At 40.0% G+C, this 21,926-nt stretch overlaps 2 protein-coding genes across 3 annotated transcripts; both read right to left on the bottom strand.

Annotated features, from left to right (window-relative positions):
- Nucleotides 1-409: 409 nt before the first annotated feature.
- ctdspl2a (CTD (carboxy-terminal domain, RNA polymerase II, polypeptide A) small phosphatase like 2a) lies at nt 410-13,175 on the bottom strand. Of its 2 annotated transcripts, none has more exons than XM_085282500.1 (13): nt 12,852-13,175; nt 10,618-10,829; nt 8,248-8,383; nt 7,929-8,075; nt 7,502-7,741; nt 7,266-7,359; nt 6,647-6,758; nt 6,444-6,530; nt 6,266-6,328; nt 6,089-6,168; nt 4,175-4,301; nt 3,931-4,026; nt 410-1,668 (listed from the first exon to the last, which is right to left on the bottom strand). In XM_085282500.1, exons 2-13 carry the CDS (start codon nt 10,804-10,806, stop codon nt 1,603-1,605), a joined length of 1,437 nt encoding a protein of 478 aa, XP_085138626.1. In that variant the 5' UTR covers nt 10,807-10,829; nt 12,852-13,175; the 3' UTR covers nt 410-1,602. The 2 variants fall into 2 exon arrangements, with proteins under 2 accessions (XP_085138626.1, XP_085138627.1); XM_085282501.1 differs by lacking the exon at nt 12,852-13,175 and adding an exon at nt 12,014-12,729.
- Nucleotides 13,176-14,000: 825 nt separating this feature from the next.
- Nucleotides 14,001-21,338, bottom strand: sqor (sulfide quinone oxidoreductase). Its single transcript, XM_085282502.1, has 10 exons — nt 21,173-21,338; nt 20,346-20,550; nt 20,000-20,170; nt 19,814-19,867; nt 19,515-19,709; nt 19,177-19,386; nt 18,797-18,980; nt 15,400-15,467; nt 15,102-15,280; nt 14,001-15,015 (listed from the first exon to the last, which is right to left on the bottom strand). Exons 2-10 carry the CDS (start codon nt 20,541-20,543, stop codon nt 14,958-14,960), a joined length of 1,317 nt encoding a protein of 438 aa, XP_085138628.1. The 5' UTR covers nt 20,544-20,550; nt 21,173-21,338; the 3' UTR covers nt 14,001-14,957.
- Between the last annotated feature and the right edge of the window lie 588 nt (nt 21,339-21,926).

The following is a 21,926-nucleotide window of genomic DNA, read 5'->3' as shown; positions in this document are numbered from 1 at the left end:
TATTCAATTAAATCTTTTTACACATTAGTCCTCATGTCCTACTGCTTAGTCGTTGACATAGCCAAAGGAGAGAAGCCCATATAGGATAAATATGCCCCGTCTAGTCCCCATAACCTTCAAAAACATTGAAGGTTATGTCATCTGATGAGGTCTAGGAAACAAAATAAAGTTTAAATTAAAAAAAGAAAAAAGTTTTAAGTATCAAAATGATGCTTTGATCAGAAAAAGCAAACCAAAGAACTCCTGCTCCTCTTTCCTGTTGCACTGATCCCAGAGGAGCATCTCCACATTCACTCCTCCACCTCTGTATCAATTTGCATAATCCTGCAAGCTGTCTTCACTTTAAAAATAAATCTTTAAAAAAAAGTGTTGCTGAACAAACTAAAATCTCAGTTACTGCTAGGAAGCCTTGTGTCGTATAAAAATGTATTTATTTTCAAGGAAACCATTGAGTAACACTGAATACACCAGGAGTGATCATTCAATAAGTCAATAAAACTCGTGACTCCTACATCAAAGATCCCACATACAAGACGTCTTGGAAAAGAAGATTCAAAGCAAACATGTTGGCAATTTGCTGGTGCTACAATTTCATTTTTCCCCCACATAACAAATTTAGGCGATACACATCTGTGTAGAAAAGTGACAAGAGTTTACATCAACTTACAAAGGGCTGGATGTCAAAGTGCAAGATGCCTGAACCCCACCCTCCCACCCACCCCTCCTGTCAAAGAGGACGATCAAAATGTCGCAACCAGAAGCGGACTCTTAAATAAAAATCTCCAAAATTAAGATTCTGCCATTATGGGTTGGTATTCATTTGAGACCCTAGTCTATCTTACATTTCATAGCTTTAAAATATTATTTCAGAAAAATTTTTCCTCCCAAAGACACTCATTTCTTTTCTTCTTCTTCTTTTTTTTTTTTTTAAACTGCACCTTATAAGAGACGACTGCATGTAATGGAGTAAAGCATCACAGGAATTATGCAGGCATACAACAGAAAAGCAGCTGCTTATCAACAAGTTCAAACAAAACAACATTTTATCAGTTAAAAAAGAAAAAAGCAACCGAGTCAGAGTACATACTAAAATCTGAAGTGAAACTAAAAGGACTTAAAAACCTCAGAGAAAAACAAACAAACAAAAAAACAAAACAATTATGTACATATATTTACAGGCAAATAGAGTGAATATTTTACAGGTTTGACTGGCCACTGGAGGTCAGGAGGAAACCAACAATGTCCTTGTAATCCAACACTGTGACATTCAGTTTTGTCAAATGACAAAATACCTTCCAGGAGGCCGTCTGCAAGGTCGCACTGAAAACAAGTGAGCTAAGAAACCTCTGCTCTGAGTCTGCCTTCACTGTGTGTGCGTGTGTGTGCGTGTGTGTGGAGAAACATCCAGGACTTTTTTTGTGGACTCGAGCATAATTTTCATTTTTTCTTTTTTTTTTGTACGACTTAAAAAAATTATAATAATGGCAATGTTGTGTATGTAACACTGCCATTCAGAGCTGAATCCACTGAAGACATCCTTCTATGAGTCCGTTTGTTTTTTTTCCTTCTTCCACTGCGATCTTGTAAATGAACATTAGCACCTCAGTCTGGAGGGAGGAGGTCGTGCAAACGAAACCGCTCTCGGATGTGCGGTCTGACGTCTTCATTCTGGGACGAGACAGACAAGGTGAGACTGATTTAAAAACTGTAAATTATTAAAATTTCATTTTGATCACACATTCAGGATGTCTTCTTCTCTGCACGAGAAACAAGTAAAGACAAACTTTCACTAAATGCAATGTGTTTAGAGCTGGGCTGCTAATATTTTCAGTTGATACTGATATCACGTTAAAATTAAAATCCCTACTTCCGTAAAGTTCAAAGGTTCCCTTTTACACCAAAATGAGATGTTAAAATTTACGGTTGAGCCGTTGAACATGATAAATGCGCTGCTACATTGTGCAATTGTATTTTAAATATGTGACATGGGTTTTCTGACAAGGAAAAACCTTCAAGTGTTACAGAAGAACAAAAACGAACTGCAACACTAAATTCTTTGGTCAGGTCCAAAAAAATAAAGCAGCTATTACAACAAAAAATTTAATAAATACAGTATAGAGGTAAAGCATTTTAACTCCACAAACAGAAAATACTAAACATATCAGTACAAATTTTTAAAAACTTTCAAATATACATAAAAGGAGAACATAAGCAAAACTAACACTCAATTGTGTTCTACTTTTGTATCAATGGGAGTCTCAGTCATGGATGTCTGTGAAGCTTCTCAGTCATCCAGGTCATTGTAGTCAAAGGAGCTTGGAAAGAAAAAAGCGTCTGGAGTTCTTTAAGTTGCTTGAAGACGTTTCACCTCTCATCCAAGAAGCTTCTTCAGTTCTAGGGTCAAATGGTGGAGAGTCCCAGATTTAAGCCCTGTGGGAGTGTCCCCCTGAAGAGGGACAATGGACCCCCTAATGAGACGCCAGACGCTTTAATGCCCACTCACGGCCTGGGCCATCTGACCTCAGTAAATTACAGGATAAGGTGGGGCTAGGTGAAACGTCTTCAAGCAACTTAAAGAAGTCCAGACACTTTTTTCTTTCCAAGCTCCTTAGACCTCAGTCATGGATCAGATGTGTGACTCGTTCCACCACTAATCCGCTGTGGTAGTAAAAAGCTGTTCATCTCTCCCTCTTCTCTCCACATGTAGCAGGATAAAGTCGTCTGAGAAAAACGTTTATAGCCACGAAGTTGGTAACAGGCTCAGTTTCTCTAATCAGCTTCTTAAATCTGACATTTTCGACTCTGCTTACTGGCATCATGCCTTGTCACCTGGCCTTTGTGGAAACCTGCTTTCAACACAGTTTGCAGTGTTGGAGCGCACACTACTCTGTTCTGAGTTTTCATTTTCTGTTGCCATGTCGTCTTTTACCTTGCCCGAGCTTTTAGCGCAATGCGTGTAGCAGCCCAAATATAAGCTCATGTGCTGCTGCCGGCTGTCTCTCCTACCCCGTGTACGTCAACCCAACCTGTGTGGCTTTGATGTTATTCTACCCACATGACTGTCTTGGCACTACTTATTGTCAATGGCCTTTTGTGTTGTCCGTCAAAACATGGATGGAGTGAGCTCTATCGATTTTATACCGACCATGTTTGATATCACTATTGAGTAAACCTTTTGCATGATAATGTTATCGTTTTATTGCCCAGCTCTAATCATGATATTACTGAGCATGTCAATCCAGCAGAGTTAATGTTACACAGTGCTGTGTTAATAGCAATGTTTGCCTCTCACGTCCGTCTTCCTCTGCTTTACTCACATTACCTAAAACTTCTCTGCACCATTTTACTTTCTGCTCTTTTTTGGTTGCACTTCCTCTCAGACCACCTTCTCTTTGCTGACTGGGTTTATACACTTACAAAGCTTTGAAAAAAAAATCTAATATTAAAATGTGAGCGTTGTTGACTGAGTTGACACTTCCCTTTTTTGTGGTTAAATGCATTGGTCACAAAACTAAACCTGGCACCAAATTAAGCCATTGACAGCTGACTGACAGCTGTTATCTAACCAAGAGTTAGACTACAGCTTTCTAGCCAATCAAAATTTGCGATTTCAGCAGCCATACGCAGCATTTTGTTGGTACAGTGCAGTGGTTTTCAAACCATGAACCAATGCAGATATACAGACTGAAACTCAGTTAAATGAATCAGTAGCAAAGTAAGAAACTTAACTGGTTTGTTTAAATAATTTACACATATTTGTTTATATGTTCTCTATTAGCAACACTAAATATAAAACTGGTAAGTTTATTACACAGCTAACTCTGCGTGTGGTGAAGAGTGGGTGGAACAGTGACAGCAGACTGCCAGCTGTGGTTATTTTCCACTGGTGTGAATGCACAGATGCAAATATTTACAAGTCCAAGTACATACCAGCTCCACAAGTTTCTCGAGGAAAGGAATAAGCTTTAGAAGCTCGTTGTCATTTCTATCCACAAACCAGCTCTCAATGGGGATTCCATTGGAAAGCTGAAAGAAACAAAAACGCGTGTTTAGATCAATGTGACACAAAATCATGGATAAAAGTGCAGTTTAAAATGAATTCATTCATTTAAAAAAAAAAACAAAAACAAATAAACAACTAATAATAAAATAATTTCTGGTGTAAGAACTTTACCTGATAAGCAAAGGCTTGGGGTGAGTTGTCGATTATTACAGTTTTGGAAAGATCCCGCCCGAGAATGTTTAGGTCTTTAATGTAATTTCCTTGAACGCACACACAGTGCTCACGAAATAGTCTATGTCTAAAAGAAAGAAAGCAAAAAAGAAAAATGCAGCATGACAGATTTATTCCGAGAAAATAACACCAAAGGAAGAAGAGCTCTGGTGAAGTTAATGATGCTTACAGAAAAATTCAAAGGGTCAAATGATTTACACTGTGCATTTGTCCCGAGGTTGGCGGTAAGGTGACAGAAGGAAAAGAAATTAATAAATGTTTCATGAAAAAAAAAAACCCAAAAAACCCCAAAAACAAATGCAAGCGTCCCGACAGGCATTTCAGATTGGTTTGTTTGAAACAATGAAAAGGGAGTGAATGGTGCTTTCAGAATAATATATTCATGAAACACTGGACACGCTGAGAGGACCAAATCAGTAATGCTGGTTGTGCTTGAATGAGTGAGAAAAATGATATAAGCTGCATGTTTATGTGCAAGTGATGACCTTCAAATATTAATCATAAATAAATAAATGAATGACACCCACCATCAGTTTGCCAAAATACCAATGCAAGGTGGGTATGACTGGGAAACTGCATGCTTACTGGCTAACAACTCGTGATTGACAAGACACTATTTTGATACATAATATTTGCAAAAAAGAGATTTAGTCCAAGCAAGTCCAGCAATAGCAAAATGGTGAAAAGTGCAACACTAACTAGAATTGGAGAAAGTCTTTAAAATATGATTTGTGGCTCAGTGCTACAGGCAACATTGCCTTCAAACTTTTATTTTGAAGGCAACATGATCTCAATTTCTGGTTTGTGTTACACTTTTCACAGCTTCACTACAGCCAGCAGAGCTGCTGAACAGCATTTGTAGAGAGGTCCATAACTTCCATGCAAACTACAACTGCAGCTGCCAAAGCAATCACAAAGAGGGTTTTGCCAATCAGTTGGGGAATGCACATTTATGCTAGCAACAGGTTGTTGCCAGGGAGTTACTAACCACTCTGCAAACCTGTGTGACTGGACCTTAAGCAACTGTTTTTCCAGCGACTACCAGCAACCCCAATAATCACTTGCAACTCAATTGCAGTCAGAACACTAGTCTTGGTCTGTTGGGCGCTAGCTTCTTCCATCTTCTCGGTTTGGAGTTCGTTGCTAACATCGTCATCTGATACATCCTTTCTGGCTTTTTTAGGTTTAGGTCCTTGTTTAATCAGCATCCTGACTGGCTGGGTCGGAGCAAGTGCTAATAAAAGAGTGGCTTTAGCTGCGGTGTAGGTGCAATTAGAGGATGTAAAGATCGGAGCTCAAAGTTTTGCTGCCGTTCAGATACACGAAACAGCCAGAAGCCTTACTAGTTGGGGAATACTGATTTTTTCCCCCTCATGACTCTCCAGAGCTGTGCATAGGCTCTGCTTAGGAGCGACACACAACCAAGCTGGTTGCCTGATAAACTGAACCTCTTCTAAACAACAACGGAGCTTGCTGAGAAGTCCAAACACAAATCTTCAAAGGATTTGTTTACAAAATCAACACAACCAGGAAGGGGGAGGAGCTTTATGGCTTTTCCAGTAAAGAAAACCTGCTGTTAGTTTTACTGGAAAAGGAAACACGAAGAACTTGAATACTGGATAGTACACCTGGTATAAAAATCAAGGAAGTTCCTTTTTTTTTTTCCTGTGTCAAGAGCGATATTTTAAATGTTCATCTTGGATCTTCTCCTAAGGATGACTACAGAATAAAGCTGGTGAACTCTGATGGAATGAATACAGGTTTGTATCCTGTTCATTTCCTCTCTTACTCTACAGCTACCAGACATCTTACAAAGCAGGCAGAGTTCATCTTTGGATGCACGTTCCCACTGACCTTACTAACTGTTTTTTCGGATCCAGGATGTTGAGCAACTTGTCAGCATAGACCTTCTTTGAAGCAGTGAAGAGAATAATCTGAAATTTTAATGGACAGCAATAAATGACTAATACTGAATCTGAGAGGAGGCCAGACTAAACAAACGTATGCACTCTAACAAAAGATGCCTCTTACCTCGTACAACTGAGACATGCGCTCGAGAAACTCTCTAAAAAAGGGCCTCAACCGAACATACACCTGCAGGTTTAAAAAAAGAAAAGAAAAAAAGAAAAAATAGATCAAGAGACAGAAGGTTTAGGAACAGCCATAAAAAGTGAGTCTCTTAAACTGGGGAATGATGCTGAACCTGTACCTGGTATATTACATCTTGAAAAAGCACGGGGAATGTCAGAGCTGCATCTTCGAGCTCATTCAAACTACAATGAACCAGAGTTTCATCCTGGAAGCAAGAGAAGAAAAAAACAAATTATTTTTATTTTATTGTTGTCTTTAATTTGAGTCTTTTTTTTTTATTTTATTTTGAGATGAAAGCATAAGGGACATTTTGCTGCTTACCAGATCAAGGACAAGAGAAAACTCTGGTGTGCTGCGTGTTTTTAAAGGCAGCGCCGGTTTGCGTGTTAACTGCTCTTCTGTCAGCGGAGGCACGTGCTTGATGAAGAAGTACCTCGAATTTAAAGAAACCAAAAGGAAATATATCAACAGTCAAAAATCACAAGTATTTAAATGTCCCAGTTGAACCTTTGATAGTAATATAACTTATTTACTGTTTCTTTTATAGATGTTGGATAAAAAAAATAAAGGAAAACAAAGAGAATATTTAATCTTCACTGGGGAAATCGGGGATGAGCAAACAGTATCCAGTGAAGTAAACGCAGAGCGATGCACAGACTTAAAAGTGTGGTTTTGCTGCCACCTGGTGGCTGAAAGTTTCACAACAAGCTCAACACCAGCATACAAAGTCACCTTGAATGTGATTTCAAGTGGAATCACACCACAAAACTCAACAAAGACAGGGTTTGCTGCGCAAAGTGCAAGCTCAAATTTAACAACAATGCAGCACTTATTCTATTAGCACCAAGTCTATTAATGTTTACTTAATTAACACTGAAAGGATTTATATTAAATTTAGAGTTTGTTTTAAAAAAAAGAAAAAAAAAATTGATTAACTTACGGGTCGAAAACTTCCCAGTCCTCATCGTATGAGGGTTCTGCTGGAACTGCAGGTAATGAGTGTGGATAGCTGCCATCTGGCATACACCCAGGAGCTGACAGAGACACATAAGATTTAAGAGAAATTCAAATGCAATGATTCTGAGAAATAACAAGCCTCTACTGTGAAGTTGTCCTTGTTTATGTGAATTAAGTTTTAAATTCAAGGAGGATTAGGCCTAACGTGCGTGGTCGTACCTGTTAACGGGGGCATGTCAGTTTCAGTGACGATCTCTCCTTCTTCTATGGTTGTATCGGAGGTAATGTGGAGCCTCTGTGGTAAAATCGGAGCAGTGTGACACGGAGCGATGCCCTCGGTGGATGTGAGGGTGGATGTGAGAGTGCTGCTCGGCATCTCTTCAGCCTGCTCGATGTCCAGCTGTTTCATGATCTCCTCTGCCTCCATGGCTTGGCCGGGAGAATCAGAGCCAGGAGTGGCTTAACAGAGGGAATACAAATAAGATGTGGCTTTCAGTCATATATCGCTGGTTCTTCAGAAAAAACCCCTAAAACCATTCAGTTTATGATATTTCAGCATGATTGTTTGTTATCATTTATTTATTATTTATTAATTCAGCCTAAATTACCTGTGGATCGGCTACAGAATACTTGTGGACTTTCTTACCAGTTTTAGTTGCTGGTGAGAAAAAGTTGAAGACTGGGGAGAAGATGGTTCCAAGGAGGGTGGTGCGTGGTGGGCTGCTCGTTGAGTCGACGGGGGCCTCCAGTTTACCGTTTGGTTTAATTGGTTTACTATGGCAGGTCATGGTGTCTTTTGAAGAAAAGAAGAAAAAAAAAAGGAGGGGGAAAAAGGACATGGTTTTAGTTTGTTGACACTATTGTAAAATTTTTAGGGTTCTTAAGACAGAGCTATAAAACTGCAGAATATACATGAAAGATATGCGAATTGTTATGGTCAGCTTCTATAGACTGGTCTGTCATACCTTTATTTGGACTTTTCCGGCAAACTCTGGATACGGATTTATTAGAGAGGCCTCTAGTCTGTGGTGTTGAAGTAATGAGATCACCGTCGGGATTACAATCAATACGACTCCGCTTGGCAGGAATATCCTGCTCCACCTAAAAAGAAACGACACACACAGTTACAAATGTACATAATTGACATTTTTCCACAGCTTTAACTTCTTCAGTGTGCAAATCGCTAACATGTTGCAATGCAAAATATATTTAGCAGCACTGAAAGCAGTTGCCATGACATTACCACAGAAAGCGCATCTTTAATTTCTCAATGTGGATGTTTTACAAGCATGTGATGACATTTGATTAAAAATGTGACTTCTGTTCTGGGGCGGAACGGTGCTCAGTGGTTAGCACTGCCACCTCGTAACAAGAAGGTTCTAGATTTGAATCCACTGGCCGCCCGGGGCCTTTTCTGTGTCTGCGTGGGCTCTCTCGGGGTACTCTAGCCTCCCCCCACAATCCAAAAACATTCATGTTAGGTTAAATGGTGATTCCAAATTGGCTGCAGGTTTGAGTGTGACTGTCAATGGTTGTGTGGGTCAACCCTGCAATAGACAGGCAACCTGTCGAGAGTACACTCCATCTCTACCCCATGACCTCTACGATAGCCTCAAGTCTGCCTCACCACTATGAATCAAATAAATGGAAGAAAACTGAAGGATGATCTGTTAAAAGTCAGTGCACTGACATACCTCACTAACCCACTAAACTTGCTTTGTAGTACCCCTCTAAGGACATAACAATGATAACAATACTGGCAGCTGCCAGTGCTACCCCTCAGCTTCCTAGTAGATGCACTTATAAATCAAACTCCCAGTGACCTCTGACCTTGAGGTTGAGATCACTGAAATTCAAACATAGTAGATGCACCTATGGTATGAATGGCACATTATCAAGTTATCACTTTCACAAACCTGCGTGAGCACATGCCACACACAGAGTTTTGTCTGCCAAGTAGGGAGACAACAAAACCCCATGGACCTTTTTATGGCTGAGGGGTAAAAACAGAGTGTGCAAAGTGCTTTGACTGACAGGAAAAAGGAGAACACTCAACTCAATGCAACTTGTTAAGTCAAACTGTCCCAACACCACTAAATGAAGCCCTCTTTTGAAATGAATGTGTGACATTGTCACTGCATTTGCATGCAGCTGGTGATGCAGAAAATGTCTACATGTTTTTTTTTTACATTCTGTTCTACCTGTTTTACACTGCTGGAACTTTAGTTACTAGAACACAGACCAGAAAACTGATTATGGTTATATTATTAGGCCGTTTATCAAACAGGATATCTATTCAATCAATAAAATTGATTTCACTTTAATCTGGTGGCAAACTAAACTGATTTCCAAGTCTAATTTATTAGGTTGTGAGACAGAGTCAGAGTCAAACACACAGAGTAACCTCTGATGCTTTAATAGATGCATTTTAAAGGTTTCAAGCTCTAATGTGTGGCTGCTTGGTCGGAAATAAAAAAACAGCAAAGATATTAACATGTTTACTTTACTCCACAGTATGCTAATAATGATCATGAACTCAGTAGCTCTGGGGATTTTCTGCAGCATTGCATTTTCTTGTATTCCTGTAAGCAGCAGTGTTGCATTTTACTGTGATATTGTCATGTTTTTTTACAGAGTAAAATGTCTCTGATTGGAATGAGTGGTGCTAAATCGAACTATTTTTGTGCAGAAGAGTCAAACGATGTGGGCAAACGCCGCCCCTTTTACGTGAGCGTGCAAGCAGAAAGCTTAAGTTTATCTCTGATTGGGGTTTAAGGTATTGTTAAGCCAGCAGACACAAAGAAAACCTGGCTGTGTAGAACTAATATACACCTTAGGATGCATTAGTGTATGTGTTTATTAAGGCTGACATGCCTGCATAGCATGAACGCTGTGCTTGTATTATAATCCCTATTCTGAACTTTTTAGATCTTGCCCCTGACATTCATCACCTGTGTTATATTAACAAAAATTTACAATGAAAACTAAAAAAAACAAATAAAAACCAAGCAAACTAGCACTATGTGGAAACTGTAAAACTAAACAACGTGGAAAAAATTAACGAACCCACTGAAGCCTATAGGAGGTTTCGGCAGTCTAAGACAAAAATATCTAACTTTTGTGTGGACATCAGTAATTTGAGTCAGACTTAAAATAATTGTAAACCTGCTGTTTCGATGGCTAAAAACACTACTAACAGTTACATGCGTGACACAGCTTCCCTTTATCAGCTTTTTGGTTTGTTTTTTTAAGTAGCTGTGTGTGTTCTTGCGCCGTACTATGAAGCACAGAATGAAGCACATAAAACAAAAAAAAAAAAAAAAAGCTGTGCTTACCTTGACTGCATTTCCACGAATGAATTTCTTGATAGTGGAGAACAGGCCTGTCTCATTCTTCTGCATTTTGCCTCGACCTCTCACCGGCGATGGCTCCACTTCACAGTGTTTCCTTTTGGCCTGGGACGGGTGGGTTTGATGGCCTACGCTCGGCTGCTGAGGAGCTTTACGCACTCTCAGCTTCATCATGTACCAACGTCACATAGAAAAATCTGACAAGGAAGGAAAAGATGGAGTTAAGTCGACTGAGTGGTTTTGACACTGCACTTCAAACACAAAGGGTAGACACTCAATCCTTTGTGTTATAACAGTAAACACAATCCATCCATAAATGGTGGTAAAAAAAAAAAAAAAAAAAAAAAAAAGTGTGCTTTGCCGCTCTGACAGGAATCGTGCATGTCCCCATTACTTATGACCAAAAATGCAAGTTACACTCAAGTACATGAAACTCTACCCCCCCAAGAAAACCCCCTCAAAAAACCTAGACTGTGATAAAAACATAAAAATTATCACTATTTTAAATTGTTTTTTTAATTTGTAAAAAAGGTGTTTTAATTTACTTGAGTATCAAAAGGGCTTTTGTTTACCAAAAGGTCAGAAACAGCAGGAAATTGCACAAGTTCCTCTCCAACCATGTGCCTAAAAATCCTGATAGGTTTTCAGATCTGCTGCCCAGCCAATATCATACAAGACAAGACTTTTTACATAAACACAAAGCAAACATTTCTTATCCTGACAAGGACTTGTGCTGAGCAGGATATAGCAACTTCTCTCTTCGGCAGACAAACTGTGTCAGGGTTTTTCCTGGCTTAAAAATTAAAAAAAAAAAAAAAAAAAAAATTGGCCTTTGGGCGTTACTATGCAAGTACAGCAAGGGCTAAGACTGAGTTACTTCATCTATGTTCTTTCTTGCTTATTTTCTAAACAAAATAATACTAAAAAAATAAAAATACACCACAAAGCTAACCATCTTTTTTAAGCTCTACCCAAAAACCTCTTTAATGTGTTTCAGTTTTTTTTTTTGGTTTTTTTTTTTTTAAATGCACGAAAAACACTGATGCAGCTTCTAAATTCCCCTCAGTTTCCAACGCAAATTCTTGTTTTATGAAATACGTGTAAATACAGGTCACATACGTTGACATGACTGTGTGTGGTTCTAGTTTACTATAGCAAAGAAGCAAGTTCCTAAAGTTGTATTTATTTATGTTTACAGTTTTCACATCCTCATTCTGTCTCCCTTCGCAGATACAGTCAAATGCGTTTTTATTGGCGTGCTAAAGCTGTGCAACGAAAACCCACGATTTATGGACACTTCACCACCAATCTAGTCAAAATGTGTGCAGACAATTGAGTAACTTAAGGAAGCTCATCAAATTAGTTCAGATGAAACGCATACCTTTGCCTTTTTTTTTTTAGCTGTCACGGCCACTCGACTCCGGTATAAATGAAAGAAAAGTTATGAAAACAAAAAATTCGTGTAAGCCGGACCGGTCAGCGGAGTGGGTGGTAAACAGCAGAAGTTAGCAAAAATATGAAGCTTTCGAGTTATCCGAGGTTAGCTGCTGCTTAGAGGATAGGCTTTGTGTTTATATATGTTTGCTAAATTGTTGCTGAATGAGATCTGACAGCAAACAGCACCGCTGTCTAACGTTATGTAACATCAGACGGGCTGCCTTAACGCCAACGACGTCAGCTACCGCTAACGTTAGCCAACCGCTGACATTTAGCATCAATACTACACAGACAACACCGCTCTGACGCTGATGCCCCGCATTATTTGGCCCACCGCCGACTTTACGTAGTCAGAACTGACACCTGTAGGCTTAACAGAACTGTTGTTAATGCTAGCATAAAACAGGCGCTGTCTGTCAGTGGGTTCTGTGGCTAACGTTAACCAAACTATAGTTAGCTTGCAAGCTAACAAAACGCCAAAGGCAGCAAAAGCCATTTCGTGACATTACTCCCTCCGCTTCAAAAAACTCCTCTAGTGTGTCTTCCGACAGCATATCTATAGGTAATATGGAAATTACTCTTTAATCCTTCAGTGAAATAAAGGTAATTAAAGCAAACTTCGCTGTGGCTAACGCGTCATTTTGTTCGCTCCCGTAACCATCTTTAGCAATTGAGACTACGCCCCCTTCGGTAGCCAACGTTAGCTGCTAGCTAGCAGGAGTCGGGCTTTCACGGGGGGGACAAGCCTTTTTGTTTACATGTTGACGTTGTTCGATGCTTACCGATGATCTAGGAAGCTCTTCAAAACGTCCCGCAGCGTTGTCAGCTCTCGGCCACGACCGTGGCGGCCACGGACAAAGATCGGGCCGTGGTTGTTGCCGCCAGCTGTGTCCGTCGCTCAGTAGCTAGTCACAGATCGACCATGTCTGCGGACGCCATTTCCCGCCTCATCACAAACATAACGTTGCGGTGCGCAGAAGAATGTGACACACACGTAGGTGAACCAACGTGGCGAGCGCAGTCAACAGGAAAATGGCTTTAGTATGTGCGCAGCTGGACCCGGGCTCTCCGTCACATTTTATCCCTGCTGGTGCTGTTGTGCGACTGCAAGAATCCTGTATTAATTAAGCCGAATCTGAACGTTTGGACTGCAAATTGGCATTTTTTGTAGGACAGTGGCCAGGATGGTTCAGACGTTTTAAGACTTTCAAAAATCTTGCAAGCAAAAAACAAAATCCCAAAACAAAAGCAGCTTCTCCACATTATACTGTATAATTGGACTAAAAGCAGGCTCAGCTTTTAGTCAAATTTAGATCATCTCTTGTTGGGGGGGGGGGGGGATGAAAGTGAATTAAATTTAGCATTTAACCAAATCCGAGACAGTCATTTAAATATCCCTGCAGGTTTCCGACATTTATTGATGTTTTTAACGTTGACATTAAACTGCTGCTGGAAAGGTGATCACGAACTGAAGACATATTCTGCCAGTTTGCAATAAGAAGTGTAGTCCTGCTGATGACCTTTAATATGCAGAGAGAAGAATAAAGAGTAGTCTGTTTGAATCCAGTGACCCAGGTCTCTGGATTTTGCAAATTAAATCCAACTTTTATACAAGTACACATCAAAGTCTATTGATAGTGATTAGGTAAAACAGATGATTCAGATTATGCAAAAGTGCTATCGAAAGTGTCTTCCTCTGAGAGCCTATCATATTCTTATTTCAGAGGACATACGGGCAATTTTACACAAGTGTGCAATTAAATTTTGGCCTCCCTCCCGTGTCTGAAAACCGCTTTTCAGATTTAACCATTTCAAATCAAAGCTGCTCATTAAAGTCCAATACTGTAATTTTATAAAGTAATAATTAATGCAATAACAAAACAATTCATTTGTTGTTTCATATTATCCTGCAATAACAGTCTGACGTGAGGTTTCATAAGCTTCAGTCATTTTAATGATTATAGGATTTTTTTTTTTTGTTTTAATACAATGAAGCTAGCGTTGACTGTACAGCCACCAAGATGTTTTCGCCTCAGTTGAGAACTAATTAAAAAAAAAAAATAAAAAATAAAAAAATAAAAAAAATAAAAAAATATCATCATCATGTACAAAACTCTACTTCAGACACTGACGTCTAAATGCAAGAAAAAGCACTTGTTGTAGCCTGCATGTTAATGTTCAAACACCCCAAATGGCAAATCCTACACAATGTGTGGTAGCTTGATTAGTTTAAAACTCTAAATAAAGCCAAAGACTTGAACACATCTCACGCACAATGACTAAACTGTACACATGTGCACGGTTTTAAATGTAGCAATCTAGGAAAGAGTAATATTTATATGCTGTGCTTAAAGGCTACCCTGAAATAATCTGAATTTAGAGTTGGTTTTTTAATGTCACTATATAAAATTTGCCAATGCCGACCAACTATAACTGAAAAAAACAAAACAACAACAAAACAAAACACCAGAGGTGTGGAGTAAGAGTGTTCTACAAACTTTTGTTCTCGGTCCCTATAAAAGCCCCATCTCTGGCTTATGAAAGCATCTCGACCGGCCATTCATTGGGCTGTCAAAAGTACCAATAAACAAAAAAACAAACAAACAAACCCCAAAACAAAAAAACCCAAAAAACAAACAAAAAAAACCCACAAAAAAAAAACAAAAAAAAAAACAGCTGATCTATGAGCAGTTTAGACCCACTCCATCATTCCAGTCGTTTAATTCCACAGTAATATCAAAAACGCTACTTAAATGAGCTTTTCTGTGAGACCGATTAATCATGATGTTCAAAACATTCACATTACTCCTTTATCCATATGCGTGTGCACCCTTGGGTAGATGATTACACAATGAATTTCCTTTCAGATTCAAACTGAAGATGAGGTTTCATTTCATCCCAAGATGCATGATTTTCCTGTAAGGTCCCGGTCCGCCCCACAGCCCCCTGTCGTGAGACAAATAAAGACAAAGCTGTTGTTGTAGCGGCTTAACTGCTGCTAATTAACTGCTGTTAATTAACTGTAAACATACCTAAGAAGCCCATGCCAATAGAGGTGAGGCATCACATCTGTTTTCATGTGGTACATTAATCGCCTCTCCTTGGCTTGGTTGAAGGGGAACGTTTCCAGCGGTTGTCCGTTGTAGTCGAACTCTGCCAGGATTACTGTGTTGTAGCTTGTGACCAAGGGACATGAAGTATACCCATCATACTAAATAAACAAGAAAAGGACAGATTATCAGTTTGTGTGTTTTTCAGTAGACGTATTTCCTAAGAAGCAGCTTTACCATATAGAAAATTAAACACATGAATCATAGCTGTCACACTTACCTTCTTATCTGGTTTTTCTTTTTTCAATATTTTGCTGATAGTTCGGCTCAAGACGGCAGACTGTGCCGCTAAAAACAAACAAACAAAAAGAGTTTAAATTCTGCTTATATCCAACAGGTCCTTATTCGATAAACTGAATTACACCAGCATGTTTATCTTGGTCAAGTTTGCTGGAAGCTGTTGTAGGTCCTAAAATGCACACCATCATTGAGGTGACCTGCACATACTGACAAATACAAAGCTCAACCAAAAACAAAAGTCACATTTTGTTGGACTATCTTTAGCTCTGATAAGCTTGTGCAACACCACAACATTCATTTCCATCCAGAGTTACATTCCTTTTTTTGTAAAGAGCTTCCATTGATGATGGGATTAAACTGTTCTCCAGCACATCCTGAACATCTAGACTTTGTTGTGGCCAATCCAGGGCAAACAATGTCTCATGCTCCCTCAACCACTGTTCTACAATTTGAGCCAAATAAATTGTTTCCATTTTTAAGTATGTAGAAGAAAATATGCCATTGATGGAAAAGCCTGGTCATTCAGTCTTTACTTTTGGACACACAATGTTGCTGAAACTGACCAACTGAAGCAACCCCAGATCACCACACTGCCCCCACGGACTTTTACAGCAGGCACCAAACAAGATAAGTGAATCACTTCATCCACCGATCTTCTTACCCTGTCATACCTGTTGCTCTGGATCAGGGCAAATCCAGTTCAGACCACCTGGGCCTTGCCCATTGCTCTAGAGTCCAACCTCTATTCTGATTTGCAAACTGAAGGTCCCCCAGTCATACGTGGTTTTCTTAAAGCTACACAGCCATTTAGTCAGAATCGCTTGATTTTGCGTTACACTTTGTGTGTGGAAATGCTTTTACCCTGACTGTTAAACATAGCTGTGAGTTTTACTCTTGGTTTTTACCTTCATCAATGAGGTTATTTTTCTCGGTAGAACCTTTGCGTGTTATCAGTCTGTCTGTAAACACATTAGCTCAGAAAGGTTTTGAATGTATTCTGATAAAACTTTGTAGGGGTGTAGAGTGGGGTCATGTTAACAAACCATTAAAATTTTGCTTCCATCCACTAAGGTCAACTTAATGATTTATTGTCTGTGAAGGTTCTCAGTGATTTATTGGTTGAAAATTGATAAAATGCCTTAAAATCTAGAATCTATGATTCTTACAATTTGGTGTGCATTATTGATATATAGAACCCTACTGTATAAAGACTTAAAATATGTCACTTTTGACCTCTCCTTAATAGTTTGATCTGAAAGTCAAAGTGATAATACTACAAAGAACCATTTAAAACTATGTTTCTTACTGCCATAGAAGCTTATAGGGAACGATATACGGGGACTATTCAGCTATTAAGCAACTTGAGGGTGGGTCCATTTCTTAAATGGGAATTAAAGCCTGAAGTGAAGTACACACAGGAAGTGATTACATCAGAGAGTCAAGAACATTTAGTTGACATCAAGGCATAATGACCTGTGGCGATGCAAAGTGGGCAGGCCACGAGTCAAAGTCTCAACTCTGAGGCGTTCGGAGGTCTTTGTTACAAAATAAGAAATGTGGCAGAAGAATAAAAGACTTCAAACATAGCAAGCAGCATGTAAGGCTACTGTGCTCTCTGACTTCATTAGCCTCAACTAAATTTAACAAGTTCAGGCAGCTTGTTAAAACATCTGAACCAATCAGAAGCCAGAGATGCTTACAGCAGTTACTGTTCCAAATTAAGCAAACAGCGATGAAAGTTTTGAGCTCTTATCCTAAAGAAGACTACAGCAAAATCTGAAGCATTTATAGTTAGTGATCGGTTGTTCAAGTGCGTCCATTGTGTATGCCTTCGACCTGTACACCCAGAAGACAGCATAGAGTAGATTCATATTCACTAGATCACGTTCCCAGAAACGCAGTGGCTCTGAACCTAAGATTTAACTATAAATATGAAACTTGTTCACCTTGTGTAGCATTTTACCGACACACTTCCCTCCAGATCAAACTTCACCCAAGGACAGACAGATGGACTGACCGGCAGATAATGTCAACACTACAACTGTTAGAGGGGCTAAAAACAGCCACATCCTCTAGACTGAAAAAAGAAAAGCAGTGAGCGATACATTTACAAAGGTATACACTCGCTTCAGGCTGCATACCCCACCATGACTAAGCAAAAACATGTTTTACACACACACACACACACACACACACACACACACACACACACACACACACACACACACACACACACAGGAACTCTTTGTAGAACTCTATTGGTAAAGTTGGCTGAGCAACAAAGCAGGACACTCCTCTGTTATGGATTCAAACATCACTTTAACAGAAATGCTCTTCACAGGAAAACCTTCCAGAAGGACAACAGTATAGTACCCCAGCTACACAGAAGTGACTCTCAGTAAAAAGCCATTAGACAGCTTTGTAAAGTATGCCATAGAGCTTTTAAAGAACTCCAAACTGAACTATCCAGTCAGAAGTGAACAGACCATGTATTTAACACTCGGCCGCTGCTCATCACCGACTCATATCAGCCTTAATGCCAGCACGTCTCAGCCTGGTTGGAGCTGAAGGAAGGAAAGCAGCCAAAACCAGTTCCAGAGCACAGCAACCGAACACTAAGATGAAGAGTCAAGTTTCTGCACGACAATGCCCTGAATGATACAAACAAGACAAATCTGGAGTGGCTTCAGGACATGTCCGACTCTGCCTGATTAGTCCAGTCCAAACGTGGGCTTAAAACACCCGAGAACATCTGTTCACGTAATCCTTTTATCGTGTGTGACCGTGGCAGGATGATCCAGGAAGAATAGCTAACCTGGAAATCTGTCTCCACACTGAAAAATGAAACTACTGCACCACAAAGTGTGGGTATTTTCCTTAAGTGATGAGACACGATATGTTAAATCTAAAGTCTGCGCTGAATTGCTTGAAATGTAGTTTATTATTAACAATGATTGCACTGGCTGCAACGACACAGGAAATCCAAAATTAGCCAAGTGTGCAGGATTAAAGCTTGTACTATCTGTTCATGCCAAATACAACCAAAAAAAACAAAACAAAAAAGAAAACCTTCTTTGTGAAATGTAAGGATCCAATCAAACTCACAAAACGATACCTGACACACTGACCAACCTACTAAAACAAGCAATGTCCCCACAGAAACAAATTCACTGGGTGTGGTGGTGTTTTATAGTCTTGTTCCAACAAATGATTGTGTAATACAGCAGATAGTAGCTTTAAAAAAAAAAAAAAAAAAAATGCAAAAACCCAACCAAAAGTCCAAGCAGGTCACACAAGAGGAAGCTGTGGAATGAATGAGCAGAGTTTTCCAGACTTCACTCGGCGCAACGATCAACCTAAGTGCACAACACACTTACCGACAGCCGCTCCGGTTTTGGATGTGGGAAGGTTGGTGCAGTCTCCGATCCCAAACACGTTTGGATACTTGGTATGTTGGAGAGTTTCTTTGTTCAGATCCAACCAGCCGATCTCGTCGGCCAGCGGACTGCCTTTAATCACCGAGCTGGGTCCCATTGGTGGTGTAACATGAAGCATTTCATACTTAAAAAAAAAATTTATTAAAAAAAATTCTGGTTATTCTGGGGTTTCTTTTTCAAATATTTTATATATTAAGATGCAAAAAGAGAAAATGTGTAGCCTAAAAGGTTGTAACCCCCCCAAACAAACACCCTTTTTATCAGTACTTAAAAAGAACATTTATACATGAAACAAAAGTGAAAGTTGCTGTTACAGTTACCTCGATAACTTTGGTTTCCCCTGGTTTGTCAAGATTTTCAAACACAGCTTCTTGCTTATCTGCGCGCACTTCAATCAGGTTGTGCCTCAGGTTAATCTGTAGGTCACGCTTTTTCACAATCTCCCACAGTGAGTCAGCGTATTTCTTTACCCCAAAGATCACAGGCAATGATGTGTTATAGATCACATTGGCTTTTGCCCTTTTGCCCGTCTTCAGTTGAAGCAGAAAAAACAAAACAAAAACCACTCATCAAATTTGGAAAAAAAAAAAAAAAAAAAAAAAAAAAAAATCACATTTGATTTTTTTGTCTCTTGAATAGATCTCAAAGATTCAAGTACCTTCCTGAGGTAGGCGTCTGACAGGTACATGATCTTTTGTGGCGCTCCAGCACATTTCACAGGAGTATTTGGGAAAGTGAACACAGCATTGCCCTCTTTGAAATCCTGCAATGCTTTCCACGTTTTCTCCACAGTTTGGACAGAGTAGTTAGAGCCAATTTTTGGGTGTTCAAACCCCTCTGGGAGTCCTTTGATCTACAAGTAAAAACAACAGCAAAAAAGTATGAGTATAAATCTCTTAAGATGTAAATTGGCAGAGGCTGATTAAACAAATGGGAAAAAACCCCCTGTGATTTCACCTTCTCATAATGGAGCTCTAAACCAAGCGCCACAATCAAATATTCATACGAGATCTGTAGGGAGAAAACGAGTTTATGTCAGGTCTTTAAAATAATATTCAGCTTCTCTCTCTCTTACACACACAGAGACAGATCACGTGTTTTTAAGCCATTTTATAACTTTACAGTTTCCTGTTGCAAACTTACTTCAGTCCCGTCAGCTGTGCGTACAGTATTTGTCTCTGGGTTAATTTCCTGAACCTTAGATTTCACCCATTTCACTCCAGATGGCATAAGACTCGCAGTGGGACGGCTTGAGGACGCTACAGTCTTTGCACCAGCACCAACCAGGGTCCATATTGGCTGATAGTAGTGGATCTGAAAAACACTTTTTTTTTTTAATAAAAAAAACTTTGTTGACACAAGCTTGCGTGCAAGTTTCCTTTCAAGGTTTGAAGCACAGAAATGTAAACAGGAAGTCACGGATGAAATGAATGAAAGCCTAAATCTGCAGTGGGTGCTGGGTTACTGTGATCCTCTAGTGTGTCCTTACCTCGCTGGGCTCCACCAAAGCTACATTCTCTGCTCCCACCAGCCTCTTCATCCGGGAGCTCATTGCGATACCGCCAGTTCCTCCTCCCAGCACAAGCATTTTGTAATGCTGTTTGGCAGAGGCAGGGCTGCTTGTGTGAAACTGAGAGATAGCAATGCCCCTCGGGTGGCACTGCTTGAGATGACGCAGTGCAGCCATCCTGTGTCTGAACCATAAACACAGGTCGTTTTAGATCAGCCTCAGCTACACTGTCTGGGGTTAGTGCAAAAACATGACAATCTCTACTTTCTGCTTTGCTGTTTCCCATTAGCTAGAAAGTAAAGAGCTTAGCCGGATACAGGAATGGCTGGTGGAAATAAAACAAGCAGGATTTCAAACTCTCATCACATGTCTGATCATTATTTGTTATTTGCTAATCAGCCCAAATATCTAGTGTGAGGTCATGATTTTGATTTTGTGGGTTTTATCTGTGGTTCTACCCACAAGTATTGTAACACAGGAGCCCACCAGGCCACACAAACAAACATAAACAAACAAACAAACAAAAAACCCCACACAGTGTGCGATACCATAACATTTAACGGTGCTTTAAAGTAACAGGTCCAAAGAAGCTGTACACTGCACCACCACCTCAGAGCTGTTACGCCAAAACAAACGTGAACACAGGTGTCATCTATCCGGGTCCAAGCACAGTCTGAACTCAAGGCAGTGCTGCTGCTGTTGCATGCTGCGTAACAAACTGGCACCCGCACAATCATTCCAACACAGACAGAGAGCTGATAACGTGGTGCTCAGGTACACAAGTACGTCAATAAGCACAGGCCTACCTCAGCAGGAGCGCTGTCAACCTCCCGTGTTAATGTCCGTTTAGGCGGAATGCTCTTAGGCTGGGAACAAGTCCGTCTGACCTAATTTCTAATTTCCTCTCAGTGAAGAAGGTACCAGTGCCGCTTTCAAGCCCTACCCGCTGCCCAATTGCAGTTGGCACCTCCGGTCCCGCCCACTCCAGGCGAGTCACCAATCACAATCGACTTTTTTTAACCGTCAGTTTAAAACTCTAGTGTTAGCTTCTACAGCCACTGTAGCCTAATTAAACTAAATGCATCAGAATAGATTATTGTGGGTATTTTGGCAAACGGGGTAACGTATATCCCAAAAGTTTAGACTTTTTTTAAGTGTTACATTGTTTTCCTGTGCTGTCGAAATCTGACACTCTACTTTACTAACTTTGGCCTGAAAGCACCTCAGTGTGGGCGGGTTGGGGACATGCCCGCCCCGCCTGCACGTAGTCGGCCGGGAAAGCACTATTTACGGTACAAACTGTGACTTGTACGTGCTACCCGTTGAGCCGGTGATGGACCAGCAATGTATTTGTTACGTGATGTGCGAGAATGCTTTTATTATTAATAAAGTCATCTGTGACATCTCTGTTACTGTAGGCTTCTAGTAGTACTATACGAGTTTGCCCTTTAAACCATCAACATGCTGTAGGTTTGTTGTTTATGGCTGGTCATTTTCCTGTGTGCACGCCCGCAGATTCTTATCACGTAAACTGCTCAGCAGATAAAACGTATAAGCTGG

Source organism: Mchenga conophoros, linkage group LG7 (genome assembly GCF_057382185.1).
Source record: "Mchenga conophoros isolate Kocher_MC1m ecotype Shallow Benthic linkage group LG7, M_conophoros_male_GT1.1, whole genome shotgun sequence".
In the NCBI taxonomy this organism is placed as follows: Eukaryota; Metazoa; Chordata; class Actinopteri; order Cichliformes; family Cichlidae; genus Mchenga; species Mchenga conophoros.
Note: the sequence above shows the minus strand (reverse complement) of the source record. Positions and strands in the feature narration are given on the sequence as shown.

Bases quoted from the DNA above. Each gene is read 5' to 3' on its own strand.
- ctdspl2a (XM_085282500.1), bottom strand. From the start codon at position 10,806: ATGATGAAGCTGAGAGTGCGTAAAGCTCCTCAGCAGCCGAGCGTAGGC. The intron at 6,759-7,265 runs GTAAGTTAATCA...TTTAAATTCGAG, and splicing joins GACTGGGAAGTTTTCGACCC to GTACTTCTTCATCAAGCACG. The intron at 6,169-6,265 runs GTAAGAGGCATC...TTAAAATTTCAG, and splicing joins GCATGTCTCAGTTGTACGAG to ATTATTCTCTTCACTGCTTC.
- sqor (XM_085282502.1), bottom strand. From the start codon at position 20,543: ATGGCTGCACTGCGTCATCTCAAGCAGTGCCACCCGAGGGGCATTGCT. The intron at 15,281-15,399 runs GTAAGTGTGACA...TTGTTTATTTAG, and splicing joins AAGAAAAACCAGATAAGAAG to TATGATGGGTATACTTCATG. The intron at 15,016-15,101 runs GTATGTTTACAG...GTCTCACGACAG, and splicing joins TATTGGCATGGGCTTCTTAG to GGGGCTGTGGGGCGGACCGG.